The 14,463-nt window shown below is 33.2% G+C and overlaps 3 protein-coding genes across 6 annotated transcripts; 1 reads left to right on the forward strand and 2 right to left on the reverse strand.

Moving 5' to 3' along the window:
- Nucleotides 1–180: 180 nt before the first annotated feature.
- Nucleotides 181–1,854, forward strand: LOC108469962 (60S ribosomal protein L18-2). Its single transcript, XM_017771100.2, is given in 6 exon segments — nucleotides 181–290; nucleotides 411–481; nucleotides 571–699; nucleotides 790–837; nucleotides 840–980; nucleotides 1,495–1,854. Coding segments are annotated over 4 exon segments (411 nt in total). The 5' UTR covers nucleotides 181–290; nucleotides 411–481; nucleotides 571–636; the 3' UTR covers nucleotides 1,654–1,854.
- A 2,396-nt stretch (nucleotides 1,855–4,250) lies between these two features.
- LOC108469960 (uncharacterized) lies at nucleotides 4,251–6,687 on the reverse strand. Of its 4 annotated transcripts, none has more exons than XM_017771097.2 (6): nucleotides 6,341–6,687; nucleotides 5,641–5,719; nucleotides 5,496–5,558; nucleotides 5,078–5,122; nucleotides 4,930–4,986; nucleotides 4,251–4,804 (listed from the first exon to the last, which is right to left on the reverse strand). In XM_017771097.2, exons 1-6 carry the CDS (start codon nucleotides 6,565–6,567, stop codon nucleotides 4,712–4,714), a joined length of 564 nt encoding a protein of 187 aa, XP_017626586.1. In that variant the 5' UTR covers nucleotides 6,568–6,687; the 3' UTR covers nucleotides 4,251–4,711. The 4 variants fall into 4 exon arrangements, with proteins under 4 accessions (XP_017626586.1, XP_017626587.1, XP_052887739.1 ...); XM_017771098.2 differs by having other exon boundaries at nucleotides 5,641–5,716; nucleotides 6,341–6,681; XM_053031779.1 differs by lacking the exon at nucleotides 5,078–5,122 and having other exon boundaries at nucleotides 6,341–6,686.
- Nucleotides 6,688–10,116: 3,429 nt separating this feature from the next.
- LOC128296520 (probable pectinesterase/pectinesterase inhibitor 21) lies at nucleotides 10,117–13,298 on the reverse strand. The gene is made up of 2 exons (XM_053031804.1): nucleotides 11,610–13,298; nucleotides 10,117–11,501 (listed from the first exon to the last, which is right to left on the reverse strand). The coding sequence occupies exons 1-2, from the start codon at nucleotides 13,111–13,113 to the stop codon at nucleotides 10,213–10,215; spliced, it is 2,793 nt and encodes a 930-aa protein (XP_052887764.1). The 5' UTR covers nucleotides 13,114–13,298; the 3' UTR covers nucleotides 10,117–10,212.
- Between the last annotated feature and the right edge of the window lie 1,165 nt (nucleotides 13,299–14,463).

A 14,463-nucleotide genomic window follows, 5' to 3' on the forward strand; every position in this document is an offset into this window, starting at 1 on the left:
CTAAATTCTAAATTTATGAAGAGTAGAGAGACTTATGGCAATTTTAACCTTTTCTAAATCAATAGTCCACCAAAACCTGAAATTGGGCCGGATATCAGATCTATGAATCTTGAATCCCCTAATAAAAGAAAGCCCATTTATCAATGAAGGACCATGATCCAAATCAATAAACCCAACTCTACCTAATTACCCAATTTCACAAAATACAAATTCAAAAACCCTAACCCTTGGTACTCAGTCAGACCCGGCGCTTCTTCCACTTCACCACCACCGTGAAAGCTCGAGCAATGGTCTCTTTCCCTCTTTTCCAAGTTTCATCTTTTTTACTTAAAAACATGAAAAAAAACAAGTTCTAATATTTCTCTTGTTTTCTTCGTCTTTTCATTAACAGGGGATTGATTTGGTTGCAGGAGGTAAGAGCAAGAAGTCCAAAAGGACAGCTCCCAAATCCGATGATATTTACCTTAAACTTCTCGTCAAGGTCTTACCTTTTATCTTCCACTCTCTGTATAAAAAAATGTTTACTCTTTCTTTTGGAATAAATGATCTGATTTTTGTTTTCGGTTATAGCTTTATCGTTTCCTTGTAAGAAGAACTGGGAGCAAATTCAATACTGTGATATTGAAACGCTTGTTTATGAGCAAAGTTAACAAGCCTCCACTATCTCTGTCTAGGCTTATTCAATTCATGAAGGGAAAGGTATTTTATTTGTGGTTCTGGGTTTTTCAGGATCTTTAAATTATTGTTGGTTTGGGGTTTAATACCTTTTTGTACATAAATAAATTGTAGGAGGATAAGATTGGTGTTGTAGTGGGGACTGTGACAGATGATATTAGGGTTTATGGGTTTATGAGGTTCCAGCTTTGAAGGTTACAGCTCTTAGGTTTACGGAGACTGCTAGAGCTAGGATTGAGAAGGCTGGTGGGGAATGCTTGAGTTTTGATCAGCTTGCTTTGAGGGCTCCTTTGGGTCAGAACACGGTATCGATCCTTCTCTTGCATTTTGTTTCGAGTTTTTATGCTACATTAGTTAGTTCAAATGTATGTATGTTGATTCAGTTGACATTTTTGAGTCCTATTTTTTTGAAATTTTTATTGCTTATTTGTTCATTTATTGAAACTCTTAGGAGTTGAAATGCCGGTTTTACTTCCATGCACTATTAAAAACGTTAAATCGATGATTTCTGTTTACAATGTGAAGTACTAGTTTGTTAAGTTTACTAGTTAAGGATATTGATGCTATTTTCAATATAACTTGATTAAGTTTAATGTATTTATTCCTTCTTTTGAAATGTAGTCCGGATTAGTTTAACTTTTCTCATACCGAATGTTTCTCGGTATACAGAGAAATCAAATACACCCTTTGACTGGAAATGAAATAAGTTATGCATTGTCAAATGTTTCCCATAAAGCCGATCCTTTGGCTTATATCATGTCTTGTGAAAGAAGAAAAAGGGGTCTGGATTTATTTAAATTACTTTGGATGGAACTGCAGGTGCTACTGCGAGGTCCAAAGAACGCTCGTGAAGCAGTTAAACACTTTGGTCCAGCACCGGGTGTGCCTCACAGCCTTTATAAGCCTTATGTGCGATCAAAGGGGAGGAAGCTCTAGAGGGCTAGAGGAAGAAGGAATAGCAAGGGATTTAGGGTTTAAGCATAGGCTTTGTAGTTGATAATGAGTCCTGTCTGCCATTTTATTACTGCAAACAAATCTTGCTTACTGGATTTAGGGTTTCTCCTGCAGATGCTTACTGGCTTTTGTTACGTGTGCATGGATTGTTCACTTCTGGTGTGAACATCTTTCTTATTTATGGTATAAAGTGGAGCATGTTTATGCATTCAATTTTGATTCAAATTTTGAGTTCATCTATTTGAATGCAAATTTGATCCAATTTTATTTGATCTTTAAAAAGCACAAGAATCTGTTTAATTAGACTCAAACGTAGAGTTGATTTTAACCTCTAATTATTTGAACCTAAAATGATTTTTCTGAAATAATCTAACTTCTCAATGAAATAATCTAAAATTCAAAAAAATGTAAAAATGGAATAAATATAAAAAAGTTCAAAAAAAAAAACCTAAACACAAACAAGTAATTTAGGGATAAGAATGAAATTTATATATGAAATATGAAATTTTAATTTACTCAAACATCTAGTATGCAATGCTTTCCTGTAGCTTCTTTGTTTGATGGATGCTACTTTGCATTAGAGTTTACTTTTGTTAAGTTTGATGCCTTGTAAATATACACTTTATAAAAGTAAAGCTGATTTAGGAGCCTAAAACTGTGATTTGCCAAAATAAAATTCTAGCATGTGACGAATTAAAATTTAATATTTTTCATGTACCTAATAATTTTAATTTATAATTTTCTAGTATTTTAATCATTTTCATTCATATTGGATCATTGGAGTTTTTGGGTTAAAAATTAGACTAAAAAATAATTTGTTCGAACAAAATTTAGAAGTTACTCAAAGAATTTAATAAACGCAAATTTGGTGGTTTTTGGGCCGATTCAACTGGTTCTAGTTGGGCAAAAAAAACAGCTCCGGTTCTTTTGGTCGAAAACACCTGGGTCCAATCCCCAATTCAAAAGCAATTTTGAACAGTGTCATGGAAAAGGAATTCGATATCTTTTTTAGACCAATGAATCAACCAGTTATCGATTCATCAATCCATCCGATTGAAGTTGAATAACATTCTGTATAAATGATTGTTGCAGTAAAGCACCATAATCCATGTCTTTGATGATGCTTTACCACCGCGTAAAACCCTATAAATTGCGTTAAAGATTAACAGTTCAGTCCTTCTATACGTCAAAAGCTGCCGACTTCATTTACCTCAAAATGAGCTCAAAACATCACACAATCAGGTGGAGTTTTGAGCTATGAGTCTTTTAATGGCCATCAATCTTCCCCTACTTTGCTTCTTTATCTGTTTATACTTTCTGGCATTTCCAAGCATATTGGTTGGGTATTTTGATAACAATATTCCATTTTCCCTGGAAAATAATTTCAGTAACTCCAGAAACCAAGAAACTAAAATAAATAAAACAACTTATTTTTCAAAGAGAAATATGTAATCCAGTAACATTGGAGCACATCTCCATGGAAAAAATAAACAGGGAGAAAGCTCAAGCAGAAAGGATCAACTTAAAGCATCGCTTTACGCACAGATAAAATCCTAAGAACCATTCACTGCGACAGTGGATTCCCAGGAAGAACCATGTGCGACCAATAAACATTAATCAATTTTCAAAATAAAAAATCGAATTATGTAGTGAACTTGGATAGCGGCGCCGAGATTCTCAACAGATTTTGTGAAAACCCTACTTCAATGGCCTGGATCTGACGGACTGACCGCGTTTAAATAGATACAGCGATACAATTTCAATGACGATAATACCCTCGTTGCCAACTTCTTATTTATCCTTCTTTTTAAAAATTTATTATGGAAAATTAATCCATTAACAATTTTTTAATTCATCAATCAATTTTATATTTTTTTGGCTCAATTAATCCATTATATATTTGAGGTAACTGAAAAATATATTTTTGCAAACAATAACTTGTCACTGATTCTAATTTGAAGTAATAATATTTTTTATTTACATTATATTTAATAAAAAGGGGAAAATATAAAAAAGAAAATATAGATACAAAGATAAAAAATGAAAAAAAATTAGCATAGTAAGAAAAGGAAAATTTAAATAATAGAAGTAAAACCATAAATATCATTTTTTAAAATAAATAAATTTATTATTACTAGTGAATTTGAATATTTTCTTCCCACATTTCAAGAATTTGAAAGAAAAAAATGTACATTTTCATAAACCAATGTGACCTACGAATCATGATTCATGAATTCAACTAATTGTAGCTATTAAATCAATTTATTCAATTAAAATACAAATATTTAAAACGTTATTATATTAAATACGTAATTGTAATTAATTAAAAGAACATATATTTCACTTAATAATATGGTCTTAATAAAAGGTAAGAACCTCAAATACCAAATCCAAATTGTGGCTATTTACATGCAAAAAATAAACCCAACCTTATACTTTGTACCAATTTCTTATTCATCGTCAAACCATAAAAGAGAAAGCATTGTATGTTTATGTATGAAACAATGACGCCGCATCACCTATAACTCTTTTCAAATAATTTAATATCACATCGGTATTTTCATCTTAAATTTTAGAATTGTCATCCCTAAAAATATCAAATCCAAATAAAAATCATGAAATTGAGAATGAAATTGCTAATGTAACATAAAACTATTAAAAAAAATAATATCCTTAATTTCATACAATCATTTCTCGACCACAAAAACTACTGGGTTCCGATTAAAATTCTACACTGAAAAAAAACTATAACCTATAATCAACCATCAAATATAAAAGAAAGAGACCAGACAATTGAATCTTGTTTTTTCAAGACTGACAAAAACTATAACCTATGATCAACCATCAAATAAACATCTCAAATATGAAAGAAAACATCAAACCCATAAAATACAACACACCAAAATCTGATGAATTGACCGTTTTTATCACAAGGCTTCAAGCATACATTCCCTCAGGACCGAGGAAAATTCAACCTTTCAGTGTGACTTCGAAGCATGATAACATGATAACATGTTCTCCAAAATAATAGTTCCGCTGATCTTACATTCATGATGCAGTTTGAAATTTGGGCTCCACCAAGTCAATCGAAACTAGCATTTAAGAACTTCAACAACTCATTTCTTTTACTCTCAGCCGCTTTATCTTCCTTTGACTTGTCGAGTTTCAAGAGAATCTAGAATGATATAACAAGAACAATAGTAGAGTATGAATTACCATGAGTGCCTGTATCATTATATCTGCACGTTACATTGAGACTACAAACAAATCCTTTCTGCATCCGCAGAAAGATTGGGTTACCTTTTTGCCAGAGACCGCACTGCGACGGGTACCATCATCCTTGTCACGCCCAAGAAACTGTATAAAGCATATGAAGGTTAGTATGGGCCATAGAGAGAGAGAGCCGGGGACAGGGGAAAATATCATGAACCACTAGACAGCAAAGGACCTTAGAAAGCTGCACAGGACTGCTACTTCGTTCATCCTGCTGCTTCTATATATAACTCCAATTGCCAGGACAAACCAGACCCAGAACAATAATCCAAGTCAATTGCACCCAGTCATCATGTCACAGACCCCAGCTCCAATTTCGAAGAGCCAATCCATAGAACAGGCAAACATATTATAAGCATTCTCAAAGGTAAATTAATACTGGAAATTTCAAATCAATATCCATAAGAATAAACTAATGAACCAAAATATTAAAAACTTCAGCACAGTCCCACCAGATGGATATGCAAGGAAAACAAACCAAACCACCAGAAAAGCAACAGTTTGAAGAATCACAACTTAGATATACCATGCATAATTATACACTTTGTGGAGGGAAAGATGTATGGATGCAAACATAGTGAATAGTGGCCAACCTCTTTAAGTTTGTTCTTCTGAAGTCTATGTCGATAACTCTTGCTCCGTTCCTTTTCCTTTGACTAAAGTCAAAACAGTAACAAAGTGAGCCCTATAGGTGACTGCATTAAAACAAGAAGCACAAATGGAGCACCAAAAACTCACCTTCTTTTGCCTTCCACTTTTCTTGTGCCTCTTTGAATGACTGGACTCATTGTCGCTATCCAAAGAACTGTTACTCCTGCTATAATTAAGCAGTCTTAGAATATCAAGAAACCTATCTGTGTGAAGGTTAGTAGCAGGCAAACTAATAAAGAAACAACAGTTTCATATAATTTTACAAACATCCATGTATAGCATAAAAGGTGATTAAACAAAATCTTTAAAAAGAATGGCGGCTTGTTCTTGCCCAGAATTGCCCAATAAAAGGTGCTTCACTTGGAAACTCCAAATGTTTTCAATTTTTTTTGGCTAATTCAAATACTTTCAATTCCATTGGAATAAAATACATGTTGGACAAATCAATCCAATGTACTATAAACAAATTCCATTCGATGGCAATAAGCATAGGCAATTCTATCCTTTGATTCATGATCACCCACATTAGATATACAAGAGAAGCCATAACTTGGATTAGTTTTCAAGGTTTAAGCCTCTCCTAATCTTACCTTAACCCGTCAAAATTAAAGTTAGAAACGAAAGTAAACAATTCATTACCATCTTAACACGAAAATATATAGTTTAAAACTACGAAAAGGTTCCTCAAGAAAATTCCAACTATCTTAGTTCGTAGATATAACAGCTAACCCGAAACAGCAATTAATAACAAATAATGTTAATAATATATATTTTTATTCTTTTTTACCTGGAGGAATCAGAATCGGAAGAAGAGTAAGAATCGGAAGAATGACGGCGATGCTTCTTCCGTCGTCGTTTACCGAGCGAACGACTCTTCTTTCGGATCTTGAGAGAATCTCTGTCTCTGTCGCGGCGGTTAGAGCGATGACGACGTCTTTTGGCGTGTGAGGATGACGTGTCAGACAAGGAATCCGAGGAAGAGTACGACGTGGCTGAGGACGACGAGGCCGCCATTGACGCACCAAAAAACAAAAAAAGAAAAAGAGAAGATTTTTCAGGGTTATCAGATTTAGAAGACTTTTAGGAGGCAAAGGGCAATCGGCAAAGCTTTCCCCTTTGTTTTATTTTTTAAATTTTCTCCATTAATTTCTTTTTGGCTTAATTCCAGTTTAGTCCTTGTACAATAAGTAAGTTATCAATTTCACTTTGCCCTACCTATCACATGATAATCACCTTCCTACTATGATTTGGAAAATCTTCTTCTCCTTGCATTCATATTCTTTCGACTTTTTAAGCATATAAACCCTCTAGAATCAAGTTTAACTTTTTAAATCTCTCTACAAAAATAATGTTTTTGACCTGCTACAATGGAAGCAAATAATGGAAACATTTCATCATCCAAATCACCCCGATAATCTTTATCAAATTTCTCTATATTAATTTGAAAGATCCTTAGATAATATTACTATTAATATAGATGATTTTTCAGAAGAAATCGAAGACAATGATAATATTAGTCTTTTAAAAGAAGAAGATGATGATGATGATGACGACAAAGATTGCTTTAATGACCATCAATTTCAGATAGATTGTTTTGATAATCACCCTTTGTTCAAACGAGATTATCATCTCTCTTATTGTCTACACAAAACACTGATTTAGAAGTTGGAAATAGAATTATTACACCCAGCATGGCTCTTGAACTTATAATGGAAAATCAAATTCCCTTGTCTTTACAATTTGAGATTCATAACTACTTGAAATTGTGGTTTTGACATTCAGTGAGAATGTTAAAATTCAGGGAAATTTTCCCTTTGTGGGGTTTTGGAATTCAGTGAGCATGAAGATGGTGTAGTGTTCTTACTGGATTGGATGATAAATTTGTAATGTCAATTTCGCTCCTGCTTTGAATCTTATTGCGATTAAACTCAAATTTCCAAGTTCGAAAATTGGGAATAGGCCAAAATTTCAAACCCTTTAGATTTTTTTTTTAATGTACAAATGTTTTTATTAAAATTGCTCCAACTTAATAAATAAAAAATTAGGTGTGAGCAAAACTCGATTCAATTCAACAAAAATTTGAATTTCGAGTTTACTTATTCGAGTTGTATTTTACGATTCAATTAATTTGAACAACAAATTAATATAAATACTCTTTAGTCCTTATCAATTTTGAAAATAAATAAATTAGTCTCTCTCAACAAAAATTACAACAACAAAAAATTTACTTACACCGATGGAAGTGAATTGAAGTAATATAAATCATCTCTTTGAATAATAATAAAGAAAAAATCTTTCAAGTTATTAATTCATATATTTTATATATTATATATATAGAGAATTCCAATTACACTAACGTAAGATTAAAATAATTTTATATTTTAATGATAAAAAGTACATAACAAATTGAGGAAGAAGATGTAATTGCCAAGACTTCAACTTTAGATTTCAAAAGCAAACACTTTGGATTGTTAGACATCAAAATCATAGATTAACATGAAAAATAAAATTAGTTATGATAGTAAGGTAATTGAAATGTATGTTTACTTAATATATATATTAGAGTTATATGTTAAGTTTGTCGATATAGAGAAATGTGGTTCGAGTTTGACATAGTTTCAATTAATTTATTTCAGGAACAAGAAGTAGAAGGTCCAACTACACTGTTGTGCGGTAGTTTCACGGCCTTATTGTAAAGCTTATATCAAGAAACGTTGAAATCATCAATGGAAAAACATTCCTCGGTTTTAGGCTTTGATTGCAATTTTGGCATACATTCAGGGTTAGCTGGTAAACAGAAAGCAAAGATTCTAATACGACATTCTATGAGTGCCTTTGATTTGAACATCGAAATGTCGATGCCCTATGCTAGAAACACTTACGGGGGTATGCATCAAGTTACACAGCCATGCCAACCACCTGCACTAGTGAAGGGACATCCAATCCAATACATGATTCAACAACTTGAGTTGATAACGAAAAAGAAGTTGAAACTGATAATGACATATATAATCAAGGAGTCTAGGCCCAACGGTTTGAAAATTGCATTATTTTCTAAATCAAACATAGTTCCTATCGAACCAGAAAGGAGTGAATCTGATAGTATAGGTTTAGACAATGTTGAAGGAACCCAACCAGATTTTACGGCGTATGAACCTCCACCCTACATACTTAACTGTACACTCACCACACAAAAGATAATGTATGTGTTTCAATTTTCCACCTCTTTAAGGTACTGATAAATGCGAGCTCCAATTTAGTCCCATCGAGCATACAGAATATGTGTACGAATCTCGCCTTATTCAAGTACTGTTTCATAACACATGATGTTTTTGAACTTAAATTGTGTATATATATTTCAATAATTCGATCTTTGCCGTAATTATATAAACATAATAAATTTAAAAATACAATAATTACTATCAACTTAATAATGATATTAAAAATAAAATAAATAATATTAACAAGATATAAACAAAAAATTTAAAAGAATATATATAATAATTATTAACAACTTAACAATGATATTAACTAAAACAAAAATATGATAATACTTTTTTATCATTTGTAATTAGGAGGCGGCTATGTATTGATGATCCAAACGAATCAATGGCGTTGATATTTTTAAATTTTGTAAGTTTATCATATTAAATATGATTAATTAATTTAAAAATAAAATAAACTAAAAATTTATAATATTATTAGATTTTCTCTAAATTAACAATTTATTTAACATAAAAACTATGAAAATAAAATAAATTACCTTATATTACTTAAGATCTTTTAAATATGAAAATAAAAAGGAAGAAATTACTAATAATTTGTAACTTCAAAGAAAAATATTTGGATTTTTTAGAGGTTTAGAGATTAGAAAATCAAGAGAAAAGAGATTGAGAATGAAAATTAGAAAAGATGGACGAAATTGAAAGGAAAAAGATGATAATTAAGGTGAAGGGTTTTATATAGTATTAGAGTTTGGGGGCAATAAAATTTCTAACTTTTGGTTCAAAAAAAATTATTTTTTAAAATGTTTGTGCAAGCCGTACTTCATTTCCTTAATTTTCACCTAATTTTACCCTAATTAAATTTAACATCAAAATTTTTTAATTGAAAAAGCAAAGTTGAATTACCTAATGGTAGTATATTGAAGTAAGTGGCGGAGCGAGAAAATTTAGGAGGTTAGAATTAGGTTGTATGTTTTACAATAATAAAAATATAATTTTATTATTTTAATAGTTTATATCTTTATATTTTTAAATAATTAAATAATTTTTTATTATTTTTAAGATGATTAAAATATAATTTTATTATTATTGATTTAAAATTTTATAAATTATAAAACTAAATAAAAAATTTTGAGTGCCACTTATTGAAGTATTATAATTTACAATCCTTTGTGAAAGATATTTAATGAATAAAATAATGCTTTAGAAATTGGAAGCCTGAATTAAAAAGAATGAATTAAATAGAAAAAGATCATAGAAAGGTTGATCTTTTATCTACCAAATTATTTTAATTAATTAATTTATATATCAACCAAAAACAAAAAACAAAATGAGATAATTGTTCTTGTAAGGAGCTGATAACTTTGCTGCATTAGTAATTTAATATATAATATATAAAAAAAATATTATAGAAATGGATAATATAATTTAGAAGTTAAGCTTGGATTATTGATTTCGCCTCAACTTTTCCATGGTGCTTCTTGGATTTCTTCCCTTTCTTCTTCCCTTTCCTATGGTGCTTCTTCCCTTTTCCATGGTGCTTCTTCCCTTTCCCATGGTGCTTCTTTTTCTTGTGTTTATGTTTCTTCAGCTTTATCTCCCCTTTGTGTGCGGCTTTACTAGCGGAAAGATTTGGGGAGATAGAGACCACCCCATTGTTTTCAGGTTTACTAGCGGAAAGATCTGGAGAGATAGGGATCAACCCACTGTTTTCGGGTTTACTAACGGAAACATCTGGGGAGGTAGGGATGAACCCATTGTTTTCGGGTTTACTAACGGGAACATTTGGGGAGGTAGGGATCACCTCACTGTTTTCGGGTTTACTAGCGGGAACATCTGGAGAGGTAGGGATGAGCCCACTGTTTTCGGGTTTACTAGCGGGAACATCTGGGGAGGTAGGGATGAACCCATTGTTTTCAGGTTTACTAGCGGGAACATCTGGGGAGGTAGGGATGAACCCATTGTTTTCGGATTTACTAGCGGGAACATCTAGGGACGTAGGGATCAACCCTTTGTCTTCAGTTTTACCAGTGGAAAGATTTGAGGTGTAAGGGACTCCGGACTCCTTAATCCAAGCATCACCGATGTCAAAGAACTTGGGTGGAGTGTAGTTAATGGCCTCTGCCTCGTTAAGCAACCTAACTCCAGCCCATTTAACACGAAGGGAAGTGGAAGCACCAGGGCCAGTGTTATTGAACTCGGCGTATTGGCAAAGATTTGTCGGTTCTTTGGGATCCCAACTAGTCCAACCTTCGGGGTGTACCATATCGTCAATGTAAGTTTGCATAATGATAGCTTTGGATAGCTTACCCCATGGACGACCAAGGAATGCTGGGAATTCGTTCTTCACTGGTGCAAGCTCAGCATCTGGGATGATTTCACTGTCCATGATCACAAAAGCTGTGGGCTGGTTATGGTCTAATCTTTTTTGTGCCGTAACAACGTTTTGTTGTCCTGACTGTGGCTTTCGGACAAGGAATTTGCATTTTTGAAAGACCGCCGCTGAATCGCCGAATACGAAATCGATTGTTCCAGAAATGGTGCATTCACGGAAGAATTGGCGTTTGCTGAATACGTATAGTGTGTCTTGGTAACCATCTATCGAGCAGTTGTAGAACACTCCAAAATCTGACTGTAACCTTAACGCCACTGCTTGTGCTTTCAATGGCCCGGCTGAGTTTTCGAACGCAATGTTCTTGGCAAAAAAGTGGTCTCCATCAACACCTGCAAGCAACACAACATATGCAACCACAATTACAATATAGATATATATATATATACATATATAAATAGAGATAGGATTGTAGTAGTCTATAAATTTATAATAATTACCGACGGTAGCAGTGAAGTAGGTAGTGGGTTTTCCATCGGGACCAGTACTGATATTACTAGTGATTTTGGTTTTTTCTTTACCATCTCCAACCAGTGCAACATGGGTCAAATCGGAGGTGAAATCAATATTCTCAGCGTAAACTCCGGCCTTGACATAAATGACGAAAGGCTTAGTGGATCCAGGAGGGATTCTTTGTTTGGCTTCATTAAGGGTTTTACAGTCTCCACTACCGTCCTGGGCAACAATAAGATCAGGCTTCAAATCAGTCGACATCAATCTCCTAGCTCCTGCTGGAATTTCGAGATCAATGTCCATGTGCCCAATAACGGAGAGGTCTTCGCTTTCTTGGAGCATCCGGCGGCGGTTCCATTCCTTGTTCCGTTCTAAAAATGATGTCCAATCGGAATGGCCAATAACCGGAAGTCTATCTTCGTCTTGGAGAAGACGACGACGATTCCATTCTTTGTTTCGTTCTAAAAAGGATGTCCAATCGGAATGGCCGACAACCGGAAGTCCATCTTCGTCTTGGAGAAGACGGCGACGATTCCATTCCTTGTTTCGTTCTAAAAAGGATGTCCAATCGGAATGGCCAATAACCGGAAGTCTATCTTCGTCTTGAAGAAGACGACGACGATTCCATTCCTTGTTTCGTTCTAAAAAGGATGTCCAGTCGGAATGGCCAATAACCGGAAGTCCATCTTCGTCTTGAAGAAGACGGCGACGATTCCATTCCTTGTTTCGTTCTAAAAAGGAAGTCCAATCAGAATGGCCAATAACCGGAAGTCCATCTTCGTCTTGGAGAAGACGGCGACGTTCAAACATTCCGGCAAGCTCCAACTGTTGAAGTTGCTCCGATAACTCACAGGCGATGGCAAGACCATTCCTACTGAGTTGCATCGTGATGTTCAAGAACTTCTTCATTTTCTCCCCAGCTTCTGTTTTTGATTTGGTTTTTTCGAACCCATCTAAACAAGCTTGTTGGTTACTAATGGTAGCACTCAACCAAATCTTCATATCACCCAACAATTTATTCACTGTATTAACTTCTATCTTGTCAACAAGTTCAAGTGACTTATTAAATTCGCTCATGGTAGAATTCAACAAAATCTTGCAGGCATCTAAAGCACTTCTAGTCCCTTCATCTTTCTCCAGATCCCTCAAAAGGGTGGAATTCGCCTGAGCTTGCTCCACGTACTTTATGGCTGCCTTAAACGCCGCTTGAATTAGGTCTTTAACATCCGTCTTGTTCCCAGCTTCTTGTTGGAGCTGCTCTTCACATGTTCTCTTGAAAGTGGTTGGTTGACAAATCATTTTGATAGCCTTCTTGGAGGAAGTAACCTGAGCGTGTTTATTCCCATCTGTGGTTCTGTCGTCGTAGTCGCTCTCCTCTTCTTGGATGCTAACCCCGACCGTCACCGCCACCACCACGGCCACTAAGAGGAAAGAGGAGACCACAATTATAGCGATCCGCTTCTTCCTCTCAGCATCATCCGAGCTCGACATAATCGTAAATTTTTTTATTAAAAATGAAAAAAAAATTGGAGGGGCAACAAATTCAATTGCCAACTCCTTCGAAGGTAATGAAGCCCCTCCGAAGTGTGGTTGGCTTTTTCTCTTTTTTGATGACTCTTACTTAAAAGATCATGCTTCCATTGGAGATGAAGCCTTGCCTTTTATATATTGGATTTTGGTTATTTTTAGTATTATAACTTGAGGTTCCCCTACCACTTCGCAAACTCCAATGATTTTTTAGTTACAGAATTGTTCCTATTTTTATTGGTAATTTTTTATAAAATAAAATAAAATAAAAAATTAATTTTTCCTGTTAAAAGTTTCATCTATTTGTATTGTTAAAATCTGACATAGTTGATAGAATTACCAGACAGTGATATGTGACATAGCATGGCATAAATGGATAAAAATTTTAATAGATTGACCGATTTACTTTTTGATATAATATATAAGGACTAATTTACTTATTTTTAAATATAAATAAAATACTATCTAACTCCTAACAATTTTATAATAATTTTACCTATTTTTTTATTTGTTTTTGCTCCTAAACCATATGCCATCTAAATAAAGCTATCTTAAACTTAGCATAACAAAGTCATCAATCGTGAATCGCTCTTGCACTTTAATTTATTTTGAGATAATTATGGTGTAAACTAAGATTCTTTTAGTTATACCAGGTTAACAGCTGGAGGTAATTATCAAAACTTTTCATTCAGAATTCAAATATCGTATAAATGGTTGTCAGCATTTCAAATTAAATAAATTACTAAAAATATAATATTTTTTTTTAAAAAATTCAGTTGAATCGATTTTTAACATAATTTAACTGTTTTTTTAAATTCTAAACTAGTATATCACTCAATTCTCGATCTAACTAATCTGACCGGTCAATACAAGCTAATTTTGAAAACACTGATTATCATCAAACCAAAAACGTGTTAAGAATGAAAGTTTAGCCTCAAACTTTATAAGACGGATGGGTAAATATTTATGATATGCATCTCACTTTTTATTATGCGTACTTTATTACTTCTATCAATTATATATATTATTTATTTAGTGTTTTACTAAGTTAGTGTCATACTTTAACTAGGTGACTAACTCAATTAAAAACACTATAAAACTTTCTTTTCATAATTAAAATAAGTAATATTATTCAAGAATAATTTAATTTTTATTTAAAAACCAATAAAAATATGCTTATTATAGGATTTAAATTTGAACTAATTGCATTAGTAAAACACTATGTAAGGTTTTAAATTATTGGAACTGTCATTCTAATATTAGAAGTCATACTGTATTTTGTCCCCAATATTCAAAAAATAGGCAAATCAGTTT

Source organism: Gossypium arboreum, chromosome 8 (assembly GCF_025698485.1).
Source record: "Gossypium arboreum isolate Shixiya-1 chromosome 8, ASM2569848v2, whole genome shotgun sequence".
In the NCBI taxonomy this organism is placed as follows: domain Eukaryota; kingdom Viridiplantae; phylum Streptophyta; class Magnoliopsida; order Malvales; family Malvaceae; genus Gossypium; species Gossypium arboreum.